A 25,276-nucleotide genomic window follows, 5' to 3' on the forward strand; every position below is an offset into this window, starting at 1 on the left:
TGGCGGCTTCAGACCCCAGCGAGGTTACCGAGGATACGCCATAAGATTCCAAAGAGAGTAGTGACCGGGGATGTGCTTGATGAAGGATGTAATTAAATAATGCCGTTAATTATCTTCAAAAGGGATGTTTTAATTAACCCAAACGCCGAATTTTCACTCTTGCAATTCCTTGGAGTGTTCTTCGTGTGCATGCAGTTTCAGGCTGATATGTTTCATGGTTTTGGAGTTTTGGAGGACACACACACACACCAAATTAATTTGTGCACCATAGACAAGATATCGCTCAAGGATAAAATGCTATATTTTCTGGTCGAATTGCCATGACAGCCTTCATTTGTTTCAAGCTCCTCCCTTGAGTACCACGTGCGCCCCCTCGTGACTCGTGTTGGAAACGGGAGGGGAATGAATCGCCGGGTTTGAACTTTCACCTTTTTCTGTAACTGTGTTGGTTGTCGGGTTATATCACCCGTAATGGATTTATTTCTTCTTCATGCATTGAAGACTGTGATGACATTAATGGACAGCTGCTGATCAGGATCTCGTTGTTGATCCTGCGCAGGACTGCGCGTGCAGTGACTTTGGTCAATTCAGAACCAATGCAGAGGTTCTTGGTTATATTATATCCGATTTGTTAAAATCCTCCAACTGATGAGTTAACCTTTTACCTGTTAACTATCCATTGCTTTGTGAGGTTCCGACGCGCTGCGCGTCTGTTTGTCGTTCCCGAGGACGAGAAGGAAGTGAAGCACTCAAAACGATTCATTCTCACTTCGTTTTTAAATAATTTCGTTCACGTCATTCTCCCTCCACGTCCTTTCGCCCTGTGAGTCGTTCAACGAGTTCCGTGATGCGAGTGATTTAATGTCCTTTCGTCTCCAAGTTTGAAGTTTGTAGCCGATTCGGTGACGGCAGTTCGGGACGCACCCTCGACTTCCATCGCAGCTCAGGCAACATGGTGTGCGGCTTCGGTGAGTTGCCTTTACTTGTTGCTATTTGTCTCCACCTTTGTTCGTGTCTGCAGTTCAACGCCGTTCGTCTCTGTCCGTAACGAACGTTCCACTATCACTTTCACCTGTTTAAACATCATATCAATCATAGTAGCTTTGAGTAACTCGGTATGTTGTTATTATTATTATTATTATTAATTATCATTTATTATTTATATCAAATGGATAACGAAGGTGAAGCGATTATTAGTAAGTAAATCGTCCAAGTGACGTGATTGTGTTTTGGTAAATGCCTTTGACGTTGGGTCATTGGAATGGGGTGTGGATTGTCAAGACTGCAGTTATTCACACGCTTTTAATACTGCGAGGCATATTCTTTCGAGATCGTCCATTTTCTTTGTAATTTAAATGTTCTGGAACTGATCTTTCGTCTCTTGCTGTTCACTCTGTGCTGAGCACTGAACATAGTCGGTGTCATAGCGGCGGTGTCGAGGGTGGTGAATGTTTGTTGGTTAATTTTAAGTAAAGTATATCGCGATTGTAGTATCATCGAAATCTGATCTCGACGATCCACGTAAGTCGAATTGATCAATAGATCGACCTCTTCCTTTTGCTTAAACCGTCAGAGACGAGATTCTTTCAGCTGTCTGCGCCATGGATACCACGGCAAGCCGAGGGACACTGCAGTGTGTTCCGTTAGCAAGCCTCTTGCCGAGCCTACCGTTCCATATTGACTGCTTGGCAAGCAAGGGAGGTGCTTGGCGAGCAGTAAGCAATCCGCTTGCTAACGGAACACGCCCGCTTGTTGGTTGGTATGGGTATATTAATATGGAATGGGCAAAGCCAAGAAGCGAACGTAGAATTCTTCTTTCATTCGCTTCTTAAATATATCAAATTAAAGTCTTTTTGCAATGAAAAAATAAATATTACCTTAACATTACCTTCACAACAACTACACCGCCTAGAACAGGATCTTATCTAAAAGAATTAATATTACTACACCGCCTAGAACAGAATCTCATCTAAAAAAATAAATATTACCTCAACATTACCTTCACAACAACAACTACACCACCTAGAACAGGATCTCATCTAAAAAAATTAATATTACTACACCGCCTAGAACAGGATCTCATCTAAAAAAATTAATATTACCTCAACATTACCTTCACAACAACAACTACACCGCCGAGAACAGGATCTCATCTAAAAAAATAAATATTACCTCAACATTACCTTCACAACAACAACTACACCACCTAGAACAGGATCTCATCTAAAAAAATTAATATTACTACACCGCCTAGAACAGGATCTCATCTAAAAAAAATAATATTACCTCAACATTACCTTCACAACAACAACTACACCACCTAGAACAGGATCTCATCTAAAAAAATTAATATTACCTCAACATTACCTTCACAATGACAACTACACCGCCTAGAACAGGATCTCATCTAAAAAAAATTAATATTACCTCAACATTACCTTCACAATGACAACTACACCGCCTAGAACAGGATCTCATCTAAAAAAATAAATACTAGAAGTGAGCGTAGAATTCTTCTTACATTCGCTTCTGACTTTACCTACAACTTGTTCACAACTGTATACGCAATTTCCGGTTACTTCGGCCTGGATTCGGGATCAGCGATCAAATAATGTAAATCAAGATTAAAAATTATTTTTTGATGATGCGGGAGATATCTTTATTAAAATCAGTGGAGGAAATGTACACCATGTCTGATATTATTTGGGTATTTCATGTCTCCGTCAATGCCTTTATCTCCCGGCATGCATCATTCCCCATGACAAAAACCGGAAACAAAAAATAACCAAAAACGGAAGCAAAAGGGTCATCGGCAACGACACGGATTCACAATTGGCAGGGTATTGTGTTGTTTTTGTTGTTGTTGTTGTTTCCTATTCTCTCATGTGCACGTGTTAAGTAATATTCACAAGATAGAAATAAAACCCAATCGTGTTTATACACCGCACAGCGTTTAAAAACAACCGGAAGCAAAAGGTCATAGCTAACGACATGGAATCCAAATAGCCAGGGGTATTGTGTTGTTGTTGTTGTTGTTCCTATTCTTTCACGTGCACGCGTTAAGTATGAATCTCACTGCGTTCGCTATTATTCTCCCTTTAGTCCGAAGGCAGGGATTTCAGGATTCTCTTAAATACTCCTGATGTTTGAGTGGAAACATCTTTCTCTTGTAAATTATTAAACTTGTTTGTTAAGCGATCAGCAAAAAAGTTGTTGCAAATGGATGTTGTGGACCTTTTTTTTCCCCAGAGTTTGAGAGTGGCCACGGAGATTTGTGGTGCAATATGAGATGAAAACGCGAGCAGGCGTTTTGAAGTCTTCTTTCCAGTATTTATGACATGTGAGGTCACAACAATTGTCGCCCTCGACTTGGCAAAGTTATTTCTTACTTGTACAAACGGAGACGGTTTTGTTGAATCTTCTCAACCTCATTAATGTCGGTTTTTGTGCTCTGGTTCCATACATACATAAATTGGGACCACGTGTCACTGTGTCCACTTTCCGCTGTTACTCCAGGGCACTCCCTCTGGCTATCCCCATCTCTTGGAGAAAGGACATTCCAGGCACCTGCCCAAAGGGACCACCTTAGATAAACCTAAGGAGACCGCTGTCTCGTGGACGACACCTCAGCACCACCCCAACATGCACTACAGTGTGTTCTACGGTGGCTGCAGTGCAAATCCTGCCACCAACCTCCTTGGGAAGGTAACCAACTGCGGGAGGACGTCCGCAGATACAGTTGGCACCAGACGTGGATGGCTGTAAGCTCACAAGGAGCTCCCCTGCCCTTTGGCAAGTTTTGTATTTAATCCTGCTGGGTGTCCATGTCCATACACCCTCCATACCAGGTGGACCTAGTGGAGGGAGCCGGTTTAGTTGCCAACACTCGACCATGAACAGGGTAGTATGGGTTTTACATGATAACATGATACCCATAGCAAGTCACACATCTGATCTGGCCTGACCTGACAATCAGGGTCTGGTGCTGCCATATCAGCCATGCTGCTTTCTACCATCTATTAGTGTGGCACAATGTAGGGCTCCCCTCTTCAAGCAATCCCCCAAACCTAGCCTCCAAGTAACCAGATTACGGGCTTACACCACTATTCACAGCATACAACAGAAGCATACTCCAAAACTTGTCAAATGTATTGAGCAGTAAAGAGCCAATATGTTCTTCTTGGTAAAGCCTGTAAACGGCGTTTAACCATACCGAGTCTTTGTCGAGCTCTGATGCATATGCTGTTGATATTTTCTGTCGCCCTCGACTTTCGTAAAAAGTTTTGGTTTCAAATTAGTCGAAATGATTATGCCCAGATCTCTCTGTTCAATGACCTCGGTGAGGTAGGAGCCGTCCAAAGTATAGTTGTACTTTTCCTTCGGTCTTATTCTCAGGATATTGCATTTGATGACAAACTTCAAAAGCAATTTCTGTGACAAGACCGAAACTGTACTGTCACTTTGCAACAGCTCACGGTCATCTTTGCGAGATTCCACAGTAGATTTTCGTGTTGTCAGCAAACATTTTCACAGAAGATGTGACTCTAGTAGATAGGCCGTTGACATAAAGGATGAATAGGATAAGTCTGACATTCGAGCCTTGCAGTACTCCACTTGTCACCTTCGTTCAGAGGGATGAACCACCTCTCAAAAGTAGTTTTTGCCTCCTATTATTTAGGAGTTCCATCAACGAAGAATCAACTTTACCAATGATACCCAGTCAGGAAAGCTTTAAAAAAAGTCTCTGGTGGGGACAGAGTCAAAGCCTTTCACAACGTCCATATATCACATGTGTTTCCAAGCCTCTGTCAAAGTTCAAGGTCCAATCATGTAGACATGGCAACAGTTGTGTTTCTCAAGAACAATTTGGCTGGAATCCATGTTGATTAGACTCTATTATGTTATGTTGAGAAACAATCCAAAATGTGGTTTGAAATTATGCGTTCCATGATATATTTTCCAACGTCAGTTCTTGCTCCTTTCTTGAAGATAGGCGAGATATGCATCAAGCCAATCCTGAGGAATGGAACTTGTTTCCATTGACTATTGAAACATAAGCGCTAGGCTAGAGGAGCATCAAAGTGGACCTCATGTGGTCCTGATGTTTCTTTTTTCAGTTTTGATTGCTTGTGAACTGCTTGCAAAATAATCTCTAAATCTGGTGGAGGGGTGACAGCAGATGTAACAAAGTTCGCTTTGTATGCATCATGGTCAAAATAATGGAGGCTCATCAATGAATACACTACTAAACTAGAAGGGCACTCAGCAGAGCGCATACCTCCCAACATAATGCCTGATCCACGAGAACATATCGGGCCCAATACATTTTTGAAATATCATGCTGTATATCGTTTTAAGCCCTATCTCTCAATGGTGAAGAATCATTAAAAAAATTAAATAATCCCTGTATCCATATCCGGATCTTCACCAAAATAAAATTGGTTCGTCCTTGTGACACACCCAACCTGTCCACCCAGTTTCATCCGAATCTGCCCACAACTTTTTGAGATATTCTGTCCACAAACAGACAGACAGAAACAGGTGAAAACATAACCTCCTTCACCTTCGGTGGCGGAGGTTAAAAAAATCACCCAAAATCTGAGCCTTTGCGTTGGCATCGGTCACAATCATGTTGTATTGTTACAAATCTGGAAGCCATTTGCACACAAACAGACAGCAGTCCCTAAGCTTAGTTATTTCAATAAGTACTAGCCAAACCCTTGCTCTGCGCGAAGTTTCGAAAGTGAGGGTTCGTTAGGACATCAATATATCAAGTGTTCACAATGTGATTTATCGAATTTCTTTATATACCATGTTTCTTGTTACATTTTTTTGTGTCAAATTCACCTTCTGAGGTAGTCAGCATGTGCAGAAGAGGGTTTTACATTGCAGACGCTGTTTTCTCGGAGTGGCATTTTGCCTCTCAGCGGCGACGGTCTGTCGATGACAGACGTAATGACGTCAGCGAATGACCGATGATGTCATGACGTCATTACGCATCTCAGCGGTGACGTCACACGTTGCCATGCAAACAAATGTAAAAATTAGAAAATCGCCAAAAATTCCCAAACCTGTCCGTTTGGCACGATGTCACATAGCCCATGCTGTTCATTAGACCACAGACCACTGGCATGCCGAAAGTGGCGACAATCCGTCTGGCAGTTTCAGAGGAGAAATGTCAAATTGCGCGCAGACGTTAACAGAAATAATATATAGGATGTGTATAGTTAGATTCCTCCCTATGTCTAAAGGGAATTACATGTGTGCTGCGAAGGTTCTTTCTAGTCAGATTTTTGCAATACCCACAAATCAATCCTTCTCTTCTTCGCACCATCGACGCCATTGCCCACGTGCGTTCGACCACGGACGTGGGTGGAGGTTTCCTCACCTCAGAACACCGACTCCGCCCAGGAAAGGAGGGGGTTCCCCCATGTCCAATCACGGATGGCCAGCACATCACCCTATGAAACCCTGCCAATCAGGGCAAAGATTACCTCAGAGCTCTGACTCTGCCCCAGAAAGGCAGGGTTTTCCCCTGTCCAATCAGAGGGGGACATGTATCACCCCACGAAACCCTGTCCAATCAGGGCAACGATTACCTCAGAGGACCGATGACCCCACCCGGGGAAGGGATAAGAATCGCTGGGCTCCCCTGAGTGTTTGCTGGAATTGTCGGAGGAGAAAGAGGTCGCCATTGTTCTTGGTGATCTCGTTGCTGTGTCTCAAGCTGGTCCTATAACTATTCCACAGCCGTCGACTTCCATCTCTCATTTTGTCGAGCAATAACCCGGAGTCCGAGCTGGGAATATCCGCTGGCCCTCTGTGAGGAGTGACCCTGGCCCCCGCCTGGACCCCACTCTATACCGTGTCTGGGCTCACCGACGACCCAGAGTTTCACACCTGCAGTCTCGGGCCAAACCGCACGAGGCGGCCAGGTACCGACCACACTCTGTCCTCCAGCCTGTCTATCCCCTTGGCTGTGAGGGTCGAAATAAAGACAATGCGGGTCCATTTTCTTTGTGTGTGTGTGTGTGTGTGTGTGTGTGTGTGTGTGTGTGTGTGTGTGTGTGTGTGTGTGTGTGTGTGTGTGTGTGTGTGTGTGTGTGTGTGTGTGTGTGTGTTGTCCTATAAGTAGAAATTGTATTTATGTTGATTGCTCATTGTACATTGCTTGTATATTCGTGATTAAGTCTGCTCTGTGTCTCCCTCCCTATTATAAATAAACCCCTGTTAAATGTACCAGCTCGTTGCCTGTCGTTTCTATCGTTGACACAGCACGGTGCGGGCTTGAGAAATGGTGAGGCCGTCTGTGCTGTAAGTTGTCATTTGGACCGACATGGCTTTGGTAATTTCCGCTCGGTTACTCCGGACCTGAGTCGGTAACAGCGACTCGGTTCGGACAAAGCTGGCCGAGGGTGTGGCATCCCCAGTAGTTAGATGGCGTGAGTACTTAGGTAAATTGGAATAGACAAGTGGACCCGACCTCACGCCGTCGAAATATTGGCGACCACGGTTCTTTAAGCGACCCATCGACTCTGGAGCTATCAGGGGTGACGACCTTTCAATTCCAGTGTTCGGTGGGAGACGGCCCGACTGCTCCATCTAGCGGTCGTCCTCGCCACCGACCCCTGGCCCACAACAGTATTTCAGTCAATGGAGGAAGATAAGATGTCTTGTCGAAGAGACGGGTGTAATTGAAAAATCTCTTCGGATTTTTGTTCAGGTTAAATTGCACTAGTTTTTCTTCATAATCTGATTTGGCTTGATACAGCACATGCTCCACATTTATTTTGTTTTTCATAGCTTGTCGATGTGCTTCACTGAAGGCGTTCAGGCCAGTCGTCTTGGCTTTGATTTGCAGTTTTCTTGCTTGTTCTTTCACTTGTTTTACGGATCTGAGCTGTGTTCAAGGAGGTTGTAGATGTAGACACCTTCCAGCTTTTACAAACTTTTAAGGAATATAGATATCAGTAAGTTGTTCATAAATGTGTTTGAAGATGGTCCATTGTTCTGTAACCGAATGGCCTCTGAGGAGGCTCTTCCAGTGTAAGCTTTGTACGTTTTTTTTTATTTTTTTTTTTTGTATACCTTGTCGAGGCTCGTATGAGAGCAAACACACAACGCACAGCAAGGGGGCATGAGACAAGGGGTGGGAGTGGGAAGGACAAAACAGTGCGGAACAGAGACATAAGGATATCTGTGGAAGGGAGAGGGATGAGGTGGGGAACATGGGGTATACAAGATGGAAATGACAGGGACTTTCAGGAAGGAAAGCAGAGAATTTGAAGGAGGTGGGTTAACAGGGGTAGAAAAGATCGAAGATTTGGATGGGGATGACAAGAGGTGGTGATGAACTGCTGTTTTGAAGGCCTGGATGGAAGAATGGGATTGAACAGAGTGAGGGAGTTTATTCCAAAGACGAGAAAAAAAGACGAATGAAAGAGTGAAGGTGAGCAGTGATTTGTGATTTTGGAAGTTTTACCAGAAGGGGGTTGCTGGTGGACCTTGAGCGCCCAACGGAAATATGGTGGGGACAAATCGCAGACAGCAGGGGGTTCGAGACCGGAGAGGAGACGGTAGAAGACAAAGACCACCGACCTGCCTGCGGTGAGAGGCTCAAAGACTCGGCCTCATCGCGGGAGATGCCAATGATCCGAAATGCCTTGGTTTCCACAGCGTGAAGCCGAGAAAGGTGGGAGGCAGGCGCACCAGCCCAGAGGGGAGAGCAGTACTCCATCAAGCTGTGGACGAAAGCTTTGTATGTGGTGAATATTCCTAGCATGTGATGTTGAGATATTGTTCTAAAATTGCCCTTCGAATACAAGAACATTTTTCGATCGGCAGAGTTATTTCTGGGAATGCACAAGGTTGACACGATCATTCGATGATCACTGGATGAGAAGGGTTCTCCTACTGATAGATCCTGGGAAAGGTTGGAAATACCTGCAATGACTAAATCAATAAGATTGTTACCACGAGACTGTCTGTCTACTCGTTGCACTGGGTAATCAAAGAAAAGTTGGGAAGTTGACTTTGTGCAGCAAGTTCAGTTGTCCAATCTATATCTCCCAAGTTGAAATCACCAAACAGACAAACATTTTCTGATGGAACCGAGTTGATAGATTTACAAATTTGTTGTACAAATTCATGTCCTTTATTATTGTCTCCAACTAGTACATGTGATGTGGGTGTAGGATTAATATTACACCATACTATATCATATTGGTCCTCAGCAGAGCAATATAAAGTTGGTGATAAATTGCTTTTTACCAACAATAAGACCCCACCATGGTTTTCCTCAGCATAAGTGCCTTCACTGTAAAAAAAAATCAGGTTTCTCTCCTGTCCTTACGAAATGCAATATTTTTACGAATCTGCAAGCCATTTGCACACAAACAGACAGCAGCCCCCGCAGTTCAGTTATTTCTATATAAAGTATGCGTTTATAGTCAGGGTCCCGTCCTTCTGTCTAATGGGAATTGCATGTGTGCGCTGTGAAGTTTCTTTATAGTTAGTTTTTTTAATCAACTACAACAACAACAACAGCAGACCGTCACCATTATGCACGTGGCCTTAGGTGAGGAGGTAGGCGGAGCTACAATCGCCTCAGCTCCGACTCCGCCCCAGAAAGTTGGGAGTGGCCCTGCCTACCGTGGGCCTGTCCAATGAGGGATGGCCAGCGAATCGCACGAGGCAACCGTCCAATCAGGAGGCGAGTAGCGAGAAAAGAAATCCCTCCCACCTCGAGAGGCGGAGTGATTGGCACGTTCTGTCTGGTGTGCGTGTTGGCCTCGCCTGGTGTGGCCTGATCAAGGAAGCTGTTTCGGGCTCGATCGCCGGTCGCCTCGTCATCTCCCCCCTCATCCGCCTTCGTGCTGGCTGGCGTCCGACGCTCTTTTCCTCGTCCCTGGTGCTGCGTTGTGGCGGTGGGTTCGAGTCCCGCCACCTGACAAGCTCGACCAGACCGCACGAGGCGGACAGGTGCAAGAGTAGGCTCCTGACCCCCAGCTCGCCTTCCCTCCAAGCTGAAAGGCCAAAATAAAGACCCGACGGGGTCCAGTTCTTTTGGGTGTGTGCGTGTGCGTGTGTGTGTGTGTGTGTGTGTGTGTGTGTGTGTATGTGTGTGTGTGTGTGTGTGTGTGTGTGTGTGTGTGTGTGTGTGTGTGTGTGTGTGTGTGTGTGTGTGTGTGTGTGTGTCGCCGTCCTGTAAGTAGAAACTAAGTTCCCTGTGTTCATTGTACATTACATTGCTTTTAGTCGGATAACTCTGCTCTTTGTGCTCCCCTGCCCCCCTAATAAATAAACCCCCCAATTGTTCATTGTACCAGCTCGTCTGTCACTTTCTTTCATTGGCCCAGCACGGTGTGTATTGAGAATTAGTGAGGCCGTTTGGGCCGGTAACTTGTCTTTGGGTCCGACAGACTCTGGTAATTCCGCTCGGTTACACTGGACCGAGGTCGCCAGAGCGATCCAGTTCGACAGAGCCCGTCGAGGGTGTGGTTTCCCCAGTCGCTAGACTGCATGGTTATTTAGGTATATTGGAGATTGAGACAACCCTACGCCACGCAGTCAAAATATTGGCGACCCGTCGACTCCGGAGTTATCCGGGGTGATGACCTTCCATTCCAGTGTTCGGTGGGAGACGCCTAACTGCTCCATCTTGCGGTCGTCCTCACCACCGAACCCTGGCCCACAACAATACAGTATATCCATCAGAAGTGAACTTTCTCCATGACTGAACTGTCAAAAAAAGTTTCGGGAACAGCAACATTGTCAGGCTCCTCGTCGCCGATGAGTGATCTGCGGAGCATTAACTTGTTTGTAAGAGACTGTGCGTGAAATATACTTTGTCTTTCCTTTAATCCTTTTAATGTGTGCATTGTGAGATACAAGGAGGGAAGGTCGTCGTCTATGCAGACGGGGCTTGCACTTGGGCTCGGTGCTTCAGGAGGACCACTTTGTCTCCTCTGATGATATGTCGCCCAGTTGGGTACTCCCTTTTTTCTTAAGATCACTCAGCAGCTGCTTATTACTTACGAAATCTAAAGATTTCGTAAGTATATTGATAACTTCTGTCCTCTGTTTGTGTGTTTGTAGGCACGATAACTCGAGAACGGAAGAAGCTACCAATGTCAAATTACACCACGTGATTCAGGAGGATGATGACAAGCGCTGATTAGATTTTGGTCAAAATCGGTCAAAGGTCAAGGTCACAGTGAGGTCAAACATTCGATTTTTGATGGTTTGGTACAGAATCATCGTAGAAACTTCTGGTTTGCGTCACTACCTTCTCTTGAGACAGCTTTTATTAGACAAGGTCAGAGGTCAAGTCGACGATTTTGTAAGTACCAGTCTATGACTGCTTGTTACTTAGAAATCTAAAGATTTCGTAAGTATATTGATGACTTCCATTTCTGTTTGTTTGTTTGTTTGTTTGTTTGTTTGTAGGCACGATAACTCGAACGGAATAAGCTACCAGTGTCAAATTACACCACGTGATTCAGGAGGGTGATGGCTAGCGCTGATTAGATTTTGGTCAAAGGTCAAGGTCACAGTGAGGTCAAACATAATTCCGTAAATTCACGTGGAGAAATGGAGTATTTTTGCTTCGCTCGACGTTACGAGTTCGTTTTGTCTTCGGTTTTTGCGATCGCTTCGGATGCTTAAAACTCGGTTGTCGAAATTCTGGTAAAAATCGGATGTTTTGGAGACGTTTTAAGATTGTATAAAAATATTTCATTCGACGCGTCACGGGTCGTCCCATGATGCAGTGCGCTCGAGTAGACGCGTCGTTGAGTTACGTTAAGGTGTAATTGCGTGGAGAAATGGAGATTTTTGCTTCGGTCGACGTTACGATTTTTGATGGTTTGATACAGAATCATCGTAGAAACTTCTGGTTTGCGTCGCTACCTTCTCTAGAGAAAAATATGCAGCACGCTCGAGCAGAGGCGTCGTTGATCATGTAAAGGTTTTCCGTGTGCGCGCTGATGGTGTTTTCGATAAAGATGGTGTTTAAAAGTCATTTTTTTTTTATCCCAATAAAGGTTATCGTTGCATGCCTGACTCGCTAAGCCGTCGGATTATGTAAAGATTGTTGGTGGATGGCCGAATATTACGGTTTTGTGACTTTGATAAAATAATATTAAATAATTGCGTCGAGAAATGGAGATTTTTGCTTCGGTCGATGTTACGATTTTTGATGGTTTGGTACAGAATAATCGTAGAAACTTCTGGTTTGCGTCGCGACCTTCTCGAGAGACAGCTTTTATTAGACAAGGTCAGAGGTCAAGTTGACGATTTCATAAGTACCAGTCTATGACTGCTTGTTTATTTATTTATTTATTTATTTTCTCTTTGAAGATGAGTGTAGTCTGCAGTGATTAAAAAAAAAAAAGGAGAAGTTTTTGAGCTAAGAGAGGAATCATTCACATTGCACATCCTGCTGTCGTCGGTTTCTATCGGACTCGTATCTGAAAATATCTTTCATGGGTCTGAATCTATTCTCAATACGGTATCCAACACAAAAAGTATATACAGGCTCTATGTTTGTTCAAGTTCATAGCTTTGATCAATTCCACTACAAACTCCATGATATTTTCACCTTCTTCCTCCTTTTCTCCTCGGAACATTCAGTTGCTTTTTTTTTTTTTTTTTTTTTTTTTTTCAATCTCCACTAGTTCATCCCTGAGAAGCTCGTACTGAGAAGACGGGTTGTGAATATCTTTGTTCAGATCTACTATTTCTGTTTCCATGGCTCGGATGTTGCGACCTAGTTTGTCCACTGTCGCTTTGTCTGCTTTGAGAGTGAGGTCCAATTCGACCTCGACAAGACGCTCAGTAAATGACTTCATATATTCTGAGCACCTTTCGTTGATGCGTTTAGCCTCTAGGATAGCTTTCTTTGCTTTGATACGACAATCGTTCAAGCAGTACAAAGGAAACGGGTGTGGGTGGTTGTTAAGCATCCCATACTCGTGCTCTGTGATAACCAAACATTTAATGCATGGCCATTAACTACCTCCATTACATTGTACCATCTGTCCATGATGGTGGCACATTGTACACAGTTTCCATGAACACTTTTGTCAATGTCATTAGGAAAAGTATCTACATGGATTTGAGTATGGGGTTTGCTGCTACTTCTTCCATATCTGCTTGCACCTTTGGTTAGTTTGTCCATAGAATGGACAGCTCTTATGGTCCTGGGGTGTGTACCAGTGCTATCAGGGACAATGACTTCAGCAGCATTACTGAGAGCATGGATCCTTTATCTTTGACCATTTTCAGTGGACATGTTGACTGAAGGCCTCACTATTATGTAGAGGCCTCACCTCCAGAGCCTGGTAGAGTAAGTTGGAGAAAATTCCTCAACTTTCTCTTTTTGCTGCAAATGATCCTCACAGAAATTGCTTCAGATGGAGTGAGAGGTCACCACTCGAAAGCACAACAAACCAAGGCCTCAGGGTGAATGCACAACCATGCCCTTGGTGAGGGGCTTCATCTCTCACAAAACTTTCTGTGTTGAGTCTTGTCCTTCGATGCAATCAAGTTCACCATCATCATACTCGTGTTCACTACCACACCAGAGTTTGAGGTGAAACCACAACTTCACTTCTCGGTTGACGACGAGTTTGTACAGCATGGTTAATGAACCAGCTCCTCATAAGTTCAAGTCCAGATCACCACCTCCTTCCTCATCAAGATGATCACCACAAGTTTGCCATGATTTCTTTAGGTCAAGCCCTCTTGTGTGAGCAAAATGGCTACCATAGTAGGATTCAAAATGATTGGTGGTTATTTCTTCAATTGTAATGTCACAAAGGATGATATTGAAATGTGCATTTCATACTTTTGTTGTTTCTTATACTTTTCATCATAATTATTTTAAACGTACAAATATTGAGAACCCTCCACCCCCAATCCCTAAAATGCACAGTGGAAAGTCCATAAATATGTTTGGTGGGGGGCTCCCCCTTCAGACTTCCCATTTATTTGTCATTCCTTTACTCTCCATAGTCACTGCTAACACAATCAATTTGTTTGTGGAAGTTGTCACGAGGATCGAGTAAAACTAAAAACGACTACCCGGACAATTTGGTCGAGTATTTTACATTTTTACATGAAGACCACCATGTTGTTAAACAGTGCTGAGCTCTCCATTTCATTAGTTTTGAATCAAGTAAGTGGGCTAACAGAACACATCTCAGATTCTCAAACTTTTTTGAATGGCTCCCCCCTTTGTGGATATTTCATAATGCAGGATTATGAGATAACATATCAGGAGATCTTGGATTAGGAGGTAACCTAACAAAAGGAACAGAAGGAGGAGAAGGAGGAAATGCTAATAGTTGTACGGAGACGGACAAACAAGGGATGTGGGAAATGATTAGAGGTCGGGGAGAGCGCAAGGGGTGGACAAGATCGATACAGAAGCATATTTTGGGATGGGTGGGGGTGGTTTAACGGGTGTAGAAAAGATCCTGGTCTTGAATGGGGGATGATTTGAGATGGTGGTGAACAGCTGTCTTGAAGACTTGGAGAGAAGAATGAGATTTAAGAGAATGTGGAAGTTTGTTCCACAGGCAGGAAATAGAGCCTTCATCCATTGGGGTAGACTGCCTTCCAGCCCTCAGGATTATTTTGCCCCATGATAGGACTTGGGCAAGTATTGTGTCTGTACAATATGACCTTAGAAGTCCAAATCCTAATCCTTTGTTTTTAAAAAAAAAATTGTCAACATAGGCAAGGCTCATGGAAGAGCTAGAATGGGCTGGTAGCTTGGATGGCTGGATTGTCTTGGTGTACAGTATGTCAGGGACATCATTTAGATGATCCTCATTGGCGTCACAGACTGCCTAACTGGTCTGGGTGGTATCTGGTTGACAGGTATCCAGCTTTGGTGATGGATCAGAGAGACTGGCTATCTGGTATTTGGCTGTTATGGATTGGGAAGGACTCGTCACCTCAGAGGGGATGCATGGATGGTCGGGGGGGGGGGGGTGTTTTGGTGCTGGCTGACGGAAGGTGTCCTTGGTATGCAGTGAACTGCCTTGGAGTGGGGGCATTTTTTCCCAATGGTCGGGGACCTTGTAGCATTCAGATTTCTTGACCCAGTGAGATGCACTCCTCAGTTGGGCCCCACAAACTTGCATCTGTTTCCCCAGGGACCATTGATGGCTGAGATGAGGTAGTGGTTTCTTGCCCATGAATTGTTGTGATCGGTCTAAAGGTTCACCAAATTCCGACTTCCACCATCACTTTGGGCATAACACACCTCACGGGCAACTTAGATGTCTCATCATGGGGGTAGTTTGACGAACAAAGATGGTGTTGGGCTTGTATTATTTGCAGGTCAGAGAAAGGTATCTGTTGGTTGCTGAATTTATCTCGCTGGCAATTCATTTCATCGGCTGAGAGACCTCGTGTGCAATTTTGTAAATTCAGGCTGGTGGTGGCTAGTGCCAGGGTTGGGAGGGTGACTGGTCCTCCCGTTGTGTTGTGCCATAGAAATTCGTCTTCTGATTCACGAATTGCTTTCTCTGTGATGGGATGGGATGTTACACGGTGGTAATCATGTTTGCTGTTGAAGACATGGAGGAAAATGTTGTTGTACGTTCGAGGGGAGGCTGGATGAAATGAGCGTTTAGGAGTGAAAAGGTTTTGGGAAATGAGCCTTGTGAAAACGACGAGGAAGAGATTTTGATGAATAAGAAGAATGATGACTGGATTGTTCGTGATTGAGTAGTAAGGAGATTAAGGCATTTTAAAATAATAAATAAATTTTAAACTTTTTTTTTTTCTTCTTTTCTCATGCAAATGAGAGCTTTTAAAGGAAGAAACATTTTATTCAGTTTGGGGATATTGAAAAGAAGGGATAGAGAATGAAGAAGTAACTGCATGACAGATTGTTTGTTTTGTGTTTTGCTGTTTGTTTGATTTTTTTTGGAGTGAAGAAGAATTTTTGTTGGTTGTATTATTATCGCCCGCCAATCAACGAAGTTGGCGGGGGATATAGAAATGGGTTCCGTCCGTCACATTTCGTTTCTGGGGCTTAACTACAAATCCCCTCAAGATATATTTACGAAATTTGGTACGCATATCAAGCAAGTGGTGAACTGGTGCCTTTTGATATTTTCTAATTGATAGGTCACATGGTTTGGCAGCCATGTTGGATTCAAGAAAAATATTAAATAATGTTTTCTCTGGAATCACATAACCTAACGAAGCGAAAATTTGTAACTATCATCTTCCATCATGTCTGCATACATAGTAAAAATTATGACATCACAAGTTGCATGGTTTGGCAGCCATCTTGGATAGAAAAACACACCTCATCCGATTAACACTAAACTTCACACACGTATTCCACTGGAGGATTGGAGGCAGAATGTAAATTTATGATGTCATAGGTCACATGGTTTGTCAGCCATCTTGGATTGAAAATTAATAAAATTTTTAAATCTTCTTCTCCAGAACGGCTGGACTGATTGAGGCAAAATTTCACACACACTTTCCCCAAGACATCCTTTCAGAAGTTTGTTAATTTCTAATTGATAGGTCACATAGTTTGGTGGCCATATTGAATTTACCCTAAAACCTTCAAACATCTTCTCCAGAATGGCTGGTCAGATCAAGGGGAAACTTCACATACATATTGCACACGCTTAGGGAATATAAGTTTGTTAATCCTCATTTACTATGGCGGGGGATATCGAAGACTTTGTCTTCAACGGATGCTAGTTCTTTTTGGAATGAGGATGGGAAAAGGACTGCGTTGAGGGATCAGAAGTAACAATACCTGTGAAAACAAAGTACTTTTTCCTAAGTCTGTTCTTCACAAATATAATTATTTATTGAACAGTAATGGATATTGATTAAACATCATATTGACTTTTAAAGGATATTGTAAATTATACGAGTTCTACAACACCCTAAAGTTAACTTCATATTAATTGCAAACCTCAAAATAGTTGTTCACTTAAAGTAAGAGCATTACCCCACGTACGCGAAGCAATTGGTTCATGTCTGTCCATAAACGTCAGTTTATGATTGAGGAACAACTTCATTTAAATCGAATGTTATATTTTTTTAAACACAAATTGGAAAACAAACCTGCCATTTAACAGTAATTGGCTCTGAATTTATCACAATTGCATATGTACAGAGGAGAAAGGTTAAAAAAATTTTTTAACTCTGCCTGTCTGTCAAACAAAATTGAATCTTATTTCAAACAGGTAACTTTCTGTTTTGAAGAACGTCATTAAGGACACAAACAATAGGCACAAATAACTACTATAATGTGTTCGATAGAGTGGTGTAATAGGCACTGCGTCAATGGCGCTAAATTCCGGAATTGATATATATATATATATATATATATATATATATATATATATATATATATATATATATATATATATATATATATATATATATATATATATATATATTTTATACCACTTTCAGAATCTTAATTTTATTTCAGTTGAATTAGATACTTGAACTATGTAGAATACAAATTGCCTTAACATTTCCAAGAACCTCCAGTTATGCAAGACAGGTGACCCTCACAGAAACGCGTGCTCTGATAACGTGTTTTCGCTCCAGTGCGGATTTAATTCAACAACAGCAACAACCACGCTACGTCATTCTGAGGAATAGTTCACTCACTGCAGATGCTTTTGCCATGCTCCATCATTCTGAGTAGGTGGTTCGTGATGAACACGATCCCAACTGCATGAGAAGTTCCAAGGTGTACAGGTCAGGTCAGGTCAGTTCAGTTATGGGAGCATCTGCTAGAGAAGCACGTTGCTGCGTCCACTTTCCGCACTTTCCCAAATGATGCACCACAGTTTGATCTCTCCAACATCCTCTCTAGAATCCAGTCCATACAAGTGCTGAAAACTCCAGGGGCCTCCGTCTGGCCATCCCCCAGGCAGATGTCTGGCCCATCCCCATCTCCTTGAGATACTGATCAAACTCCTGCAACCACGAGGCACGTGCTCGGCCCATTGGCCTCCTCCATTCACGAGGCTCCCTTGCTGAGAGAATCTGGTAAGCAGGATCAGCGTCAGGAAAACGAGTCACATGTCCATACAGCGGCAGCTGATTCTCACGGACTGTGAAAACTTTGAAAACTCACGGACTTTGACCCAGGAAACCAGTAATCCCAGTGGTTCCGACTCCTCATTCAGCACCTCGAGGGCCCCCAAAAGGAAATCTAAAGTCTCTGCAAAGATGACTGCATCATCTGCAAAATCAAGGTCAGAGATCTTGCCAATCCCAAATGATGCACCACAGTTTGATCTCTCCGACATCCTCCCCAGAATCCAGTCCATAAAAGTGTGGGGGTGGGGGGGAGGCAGAACACACCCCTTATGAACTCCAGTAACAACTGAAAATAAGTCAGATGGTACCACCACATCTCACAGCACTCTCAGTACCAGAGTAGAGTTCAGACAGTAGATTGGTCAGTTTTGGTGGCACCCCACGAAGACCAAGAATTCTACAGAGGGCATCCTGATTCACTGAATCAAACGCTTTACAGAGATCAACATAGGCTGCAAATAGCCCCTGCTGAAACTCTCGTCTGCGTTTGGTGAGGACCCGAAGAGCAAGGATACGGTCAATCGTTGACCTCTTTGGTGTAAAGCCTGACTGTTCTGGATGCTGGTGCTCAAGCAGATGGTGGTGAACCCCATTAATAATTATCCGAGCAAAGACTTTCCCCCGCACTGAGTAGTGTTACCCCTTGGTAGTGGTTGCAGTCCTGGCGATCACCCTTCCCTTTCCAGAGAGGAACAACAAGGCCCCTCTTCGAGTCAGTTGGGATAATGCCTGTGTTCCAGGCAGAGCACAGAACTGCATGCAACAACACTAGTTCAGCATTTCAACGAGCCTTGAAGTTCCGCATGGATGCCACGGATCCCTGGAGCTTTACCACATTTCAACCGGTTCACTGCAGCCTATGTTTCCACAAATGAAGGTGGGCCACAGTTGATTGGAGGGTCAGCAGCAGGGATTGTAACACCCCTGACGTCCAACTCGACAGCTGGTGGATCAGCCTGGTACAACTGCTCAAAGTAACCGGCCCACCGAGGGAAGGGCTTGGAGGAACGCAATGCGCGAATTCCCCTGTAGTCAAGACGAGAATCACTTGACCACAGGTAATGCTCTACCCCCTCACAGATTCCTCACACATCGGCCTCCTTGTCCACCCTTGGTGCACGTACAGTTTTACGCCTCAGCTCTGCCATTCAGCCTGGCCCTGTGAATCTGGGCAATGGTATCCAGTGTCCCTTGGGAGACAAAATTCTTCTTCACCCTCCGGTGAGTTCCAAGACATCTTCTGGCAACATCAAGGATGGTGGTCTTGAAGGCACTTCACAACTCTTTAGAATTCCCCAAAGCACCCAGACCCCCCAAATCTCCACTCAGTCTGTTTGAAAACTCCTCAGCTACCCTCTCATCCTTGAACTTGTCAACATCCAGCATCGGCTGGGATGGTACCATTCTCCTGCATTTAAGGTGCAACTTCAAAATTGCTACAACAAACCGCTGGTCATTATTGAGGAATTGAGCACTCCAGTAGACCCTGCAGTTCTGGATCATCCTCCAGCGACCATGAACGAGGACATGGTCAATCTCATTTGACACACTGCCAGCATTGGGATTCCAAGTCCAGCGATGAGCTTGTGGGTGCGAAAACCATGAACCGGCCACCCTAAATCCATGACTTCTTGCAAAGTCAAGGAACTTAGTGCTATTCTGGTTCACAGTTCAAGACCCATGGGGACCAACACATGTCTCATAACCATCCCTATCAGTTCCAGTCAATGCATTGAAATCCCCCAGGACTAGAAGTGTATCTCGCCTGTGGCACTGATCAACCACAGACTCGAGCAAAACATAGAATGCGTCCTTCACGGTGAGATCACTCACCTCAGTTGGAGCACATCCAGAGACCAGGAAAACGACACCCAAGGATGACGAATCCTTAGTCTCATACGCTTCTTGACCGGTGTTAACTCAATTATCATTGGACACAGCCACAGTAACTCCTTGGGCATGGTAACCATCAGAGCGTCAGACCAATAGGAGGTGTAACAACCCGCCATGATCTCGCTGCAATCCTGTCTCCGAACCTCAGAGAGTGCTGCAATACCGATGTCCAAATGCTTGAGCTCAGGTGATAACAGAGACAGGTGATCATCCTCTCTTCGGGATAGGACATTCCATGCACCCACCCGAAGGGACCGCCTCAGGTTAACTCAAGGAGATTTCTGTCTGGTGGACGACACTTCAGCACCATCCCAACACACTCTCCCGCAATCTGACCCGGGAATGGTACCCTGTGGTTTCCCTCCTATCAGCAAAGATTGGTCGGTGGAGTCGTCGGCAAAGAGAAATAGAGGATTTTCCAGAGAGTCCGAGAGTCTTTGCCTACGACTCCACCCTCTGCCGTACCATCTGTCATCCCTCAGACCGGCAAGCAGCAGCTTCTTCGCTCACTGCAGATCTGGATAAAATCACAAACTGGTCCAACACGTGGAACATGTCTTTCAATCCAGACAAATCTCACACTCTCACTATGTCTCTTCGAAAGGACCGTTTCGAAAACCCCCCCCATCCACTTTATCAACAAACCTCTGGAAGAAGTCTTTTCTTTCAAGCTTCTGGGTCTCACTATCTGCCATGACCTTTCCTGGGAAAGTCACATTTCCAACCTCGCCTCAAAAGCCAGTCGCCGACTGGGAATCCTCCGTCGTGCAAAGTCCTTCCTCGGCCCTCTTGAGCTCCTGACCACTTACAAAGCTTTTGTCCGTAGCCTGATGGAGTACTGCTCTCCCCTCTGGGCTGGTGCTCCTGCCTCCCACCTTTCTCGGCTTCACCCTGTCGAAACCAGGGCATTTAGGATCATCGGCATCTCCCGCAATGAAGCTGAGTTTGGGCCTCTCACTCAATCACCGCAGGTTGGTCGGTGGTCTTTCTGTCTTCTACCGACTCCTCTCCAGCCTTGCCCCCCCTGCTCTCTCTGCGATTTGTCCCCACCACATTTCCACAGGGCGCTCAAGGTCCGCTAACAACCCCCTTCTGGTAAAACTACCAAAATCACGAATCACTGCTCATCTTCACTCTTTCATTCCTCTTTTTTCCCGCCTTTGGAATAAACTTCCTCACTCTATTCTTTCCCATTCTTCCCTCCAGGCTTTCAAAACAGCTGTTCACCACCACCTCTTATCTTCCTCCATCCAAATCCTCGATCTTTACCACCCCCGATAATCCACCCAAGCCCACTTCCTTCAATTCCCCTGCTTTCCTTCCTGAAAGTCCCTGTAATGTCCATCTTCTCTTCGCCATGTTCCCCGTCCCATCCCCATCCCTCTCCCTTCCACAGTTCACCTAATGTGTCTGTTTCCCACTGTTTTGTCCCTTTCACTCCCGCCCCTCTTGTCTCATTCCCCCTTGCTGCGAGTTGTGTGTTAGCTCTCGTACGAGTCTCGACAAGGTATACAAAAAAAAAAAGGTTATGGAATCCATCATCGCAGTTGACAAAGATACTGTATATTCCTTCCTTTTCTCCAACAGCCTCAACCCAGACCATCAATACGTATTCAGACCTGGTCACTCTACCTTGGACGTGCTGCTTCTAGTCTCCCAACAATGGATGGAGGCCGTCAATATCAGACATGAGATCAGGGCTGTCTCTCTGGACATATCTCGAGCTTTTGATAGTCTGGCATCCTGCCTTGCTCTCAAAACTGTCTGCCTATGGAATCCAAGGCCAACTTCACTCTTGGATTACTGACTTCCTCCACTCTCGTAGCCAACATGTGGCTCTCAACGGTACCCTTTCTTCTCCTCTCCAGGTCAAGACTGGAGTTCCATTAGGCAGTGTTCTAGGTCCTATATTATTCCTGATCTTCCTCAATGATCTCACTGACTCTGGAAAATCTTCTTTATCTCTCTGCAGTGACATCCCTCATTGTTCTGATGGGCAGGCAGCATGCAGCCTCTTCCCTTCCTCAGCTCTTGACAAAATCACAAACACATACTTGTAATATGTCTTTCAATCCTGATGTCTCTCTCTCTCTCTCTCTCTCTCCTCTCTCTCCTCTCTCCTCTCTCCTCTCTCCTCTCTCCTCTCTCTCTCTCTCTCTCTCTCTCTCTCTCTCTCTCTCTCTCTCTCTCTCTCTCTCTCTCTCTCTCTCTCTCTCTCTCTCTCTCTCTCTCTCTCTCTCTCTCTCTCTCTCTCTCTCTCTCTCTCTCTCTCTCTCTCTCTCTCTCTCTCTCTCTCTCTCTCTCTCTCTCTCTCTCTCTCTCTCTCTCTCTCTCTCTCTCTCTCTCTCTCTCTCTCTCTCTCTCTCTCTCTCTCTCTCTCTCTCTCTCTCTCTCTCTCTCTCTCTCTCTCTCTCTCTCTCTCTCTCTCTCTCTCTCGACATCCTCTCTCTCTCTCTCTCTCTCTCGACATCCTCTCTCTCTCTCTCTCTCTCTCGACATCCTCTCTCTCTCTCTCTCTCTCTCGACATCCTCTCTCTCTCTCTCTCTCTCTCGACATCCTCTCTCTCTCTCTCTCTCTCTCTCTCTCTCTCTCTCTCAGGTTCAGTCACTCAAACTCTTGGGCAAACCACATTTCTAAGTTGCCTCCAAAGCCAGACGCTGACTGGGCATCCTCTGTCATGCAAAGTCCTTCTTTGGCACACCTGAGCTCCTATCTGCCGACGACGTTTTTATCCACAGCTTGATGAAGTACTGCTTTCCTCTCTGGGCTGGCTCCCCTGCCTCACATCATGCTCAACTTGATACTGTGGAAACCAAGGCTTTCAAGATCATTGAATCTCTCACGATGAAGCTGAATCTATCACTTCGCCATCACTGACAGGTCAGTAGTCTCTGTCTTCTTCTGCCTTCATTTCTGGTCTTGCACCCTCTGTCCTCTCCGTGCTTTGTCTGCCCTAGGAATCTGCAGGATGCATGCGGTCCACCTGCAAACCCCCTCCTTGTGAAACGGCCTAAATCCAGAACCTCCACTCATTTATTTATTCCTCTCTTTTCCTGCCTGTGGAACCACCTTCTACATTCTATTCAATGTCATTATTCTCTCCAGGTATTCAAGACAGCTTTTCTCCACCATCCAAAACCATGATGTTTTCTACACCTATTATACCATCCTCCCAAAATTTTGCTTATGTATCCATGTTGTCCACCCCTTGCATTCAACCCTACCCTCATCATTACCTGCATCCCTTGTTTGTCCGTCTCTGTCGACTTTCTCCTTCCACTTTCCTGTTGGCATTTCCCCTTTCTCCTGCTGTTCCCCTTGTTATGTTGTGTCCTGATCTGTTATGTGTCCGAGTTCTTCCACGAGCCTAGACCATGTGTAATAACAAAAAAAAATGTACAAAGCAGGAGGCATATGAAATTCAAAGCGGAAGTTAATTTTGACCTCGACACAAGGTAAAGTAGCACGCTAAGCACAAGTTCAATACAAGGTCAAAGTAGATGGAATTGGAAGCTCAAAAGCTCTAAAGCCTTGGAAAAAAACAAAAACTTCTCATTTTAATGATAACTGTAACTTTTTAATTTATTGGGTGTAACCTTTCTACATGGAAGTTGTATCCAGACAGCTTTGACATAGTTGACCCAAATTCTCATAAATGGCACTTGTACAAACTAACTAGAAGGGCACTCGGTGGAGCGCACACCTCCACCACACAATGCCTGATCCACGAGAACATATCGGGCCCAATACATTTTTGAAATATCATGCTATACAGTGCAATATCGTTTTTGGCCCAATCTCTCAATGGTGAAGAATCACTTTGAAAATCCTAGTAGTCGGATCCAACTGGATCTTCACCAAAATCGAATCGGTTTGTCCTCGTCACACACCGAACATGCCCCCAAAATTTAATCCGGATCCGTCCACAACTTTTTGAGATATCCTGCACACAAACAGACAGAAAGGGGTGAAAACATAACCTCCTTCACCTTCGGTGGTGGAGATAAAGATAGAAAGCTCCCCTGATTGGTTGTCATGGAATGTGCATAAGATGGAAAAAAGGCATTTTGTGCTTTTTGTTCTCATTTGGTCTCTACAGACTTGCTTATACCATACCTTAAGGGCCAATTGGACTGGCAGGCAGAACCAACCGAAGCAGGTGACCATGCGTATCCTACTCTCCTTGCATTTACACCACACATAGCCCTTCAGAAAATTCTGCATAACATGTATTTTGACATGTGATGTAATGTCTCTTCATGAACGCTCATCTTGCTTGCAAAGTAAAATGGCAGAACCATGTGTACTGTTTTGTGGTAACAATGCTGAGGGTGAATAGAATAAAGAAATAATATAACTTTTATAAATATTAGGTTATGTGTCATAAAGATCTGCTCTGTTGCTATTGCGCACCCTCTTTCTGTTCTATTCACCCTATCATTTGCCCTGGGTCATATTCATTGGCTTGGAGGTCAGCCAGCATCACGTCATTTACATAAACATGGTGCAAAAGATGATCCCCTTAACGACAGACCTATTGGCTTACTTCCAATCATCAGAAAGGTTATGGAATCCATCATCGGTTAACATCAAATCCTTCCTTTTTCTAAAGGCCTGATCTCAGACACTCAGTTCAGATTTAGACCTGGTCACTCTTCGCTGGATATCATGCTTCTGCTCTCCCAACAATGTATGGAGGTTCTCAATCTCAGACATGACATCAGGGCTGTTTCTCCAGACATATTTTGAACATTCAATAGTCTGGCATCCTGCCTTGCTCTCAAAACATTCTGCCTATGGCATCCAAGGCCACCTCCACACATGGCTTACTGACTTCCTCCACTCTCGAAGCTTAGCATTTTGAGTTATTTAGTCCACGTGATCTGATCCTCCAAACTCAAATTATATTTCGTTTATCAACATTAATTAGTCTGTGAGTGTTGATCGTATAAAATCGCATGAAATCACTCCAAGCTCCTGATTTGAAAACTATAGCACTTGCAAAAGCGATGTAAACAACAGCGAGTTGTAGCAATGAAGATCAGGCATTCGATGATGTCAGTTAGGAAAGTGAAAAAAAAAAATTTTGAGCACGTTATTGCTAATAAACCGTTGCGGCCTGTTCCAACTCGAGACATTGTAGTGGGGAAACTTAGCCAAATATAGCATAAAAATTGTGCATTTTGTGAGGAAAGCACCAAATTTGGCACACTAGTAGCCTTTCATATTATGAACAGATTTGGCTATTGGGCCATCTCAAATTTTTGATGGCTG

At 44.4% G+C, this 25,276-nt stretch overlaps 1 protein-coding gene across 3 annotated transcripts in view; it reads left to right on the forward strand.

Annotated features, from left to right (window-relative positions):
* Positions 1-439: 439 nt before the first annotated feature.
* LOC147017331 (keratinocyte-associated protein 3-like) overlaps positions 440-25,276 on the forward strand; it is a 43,580-nt gene continuing 18,743 nt past the window's right edge. Inside the window, exons 1-3 of one of the 3 annotated variants that reach the window (XM_085846882.1) lie at positions 440-968; positions 3,250-3,340; positions 3,517-3,705. Coding sequence is in view for 1 of the 3 variants with exons in the window: in XM_085846880.1 (XP_085703006.1) it covers positions 953-968 (16 nt within the window). In the remaining 2 variants the exon portion in view is untranslated. Of the gene's footprint in view, positions 969-3,249; positions 3,341-3,516; positions 3,706-11,097; positions 11,342-25,276 lie in introns of all 3 variants that reach the window. The other 2 variants (XM_085846883.1, XM_085846880.1) reach the window with 2 other exon arrangements.

Source organism: Eptatretus burgeri, chromosome 11 (assembly GCF_056783735.1).
Source record: "Eptatretus burgeri isolate ZD-2024b chromosome 11, Ebu_testis_v1, whole genome shotgun sequence".
Taxonomy (NCBI): domain Eukaryota; kingdom Metazoa; phylum Chordata; class Myxini; order Myxiniformes; family Myxinidae; genus Eptatretus; species Eptatretus burgeri.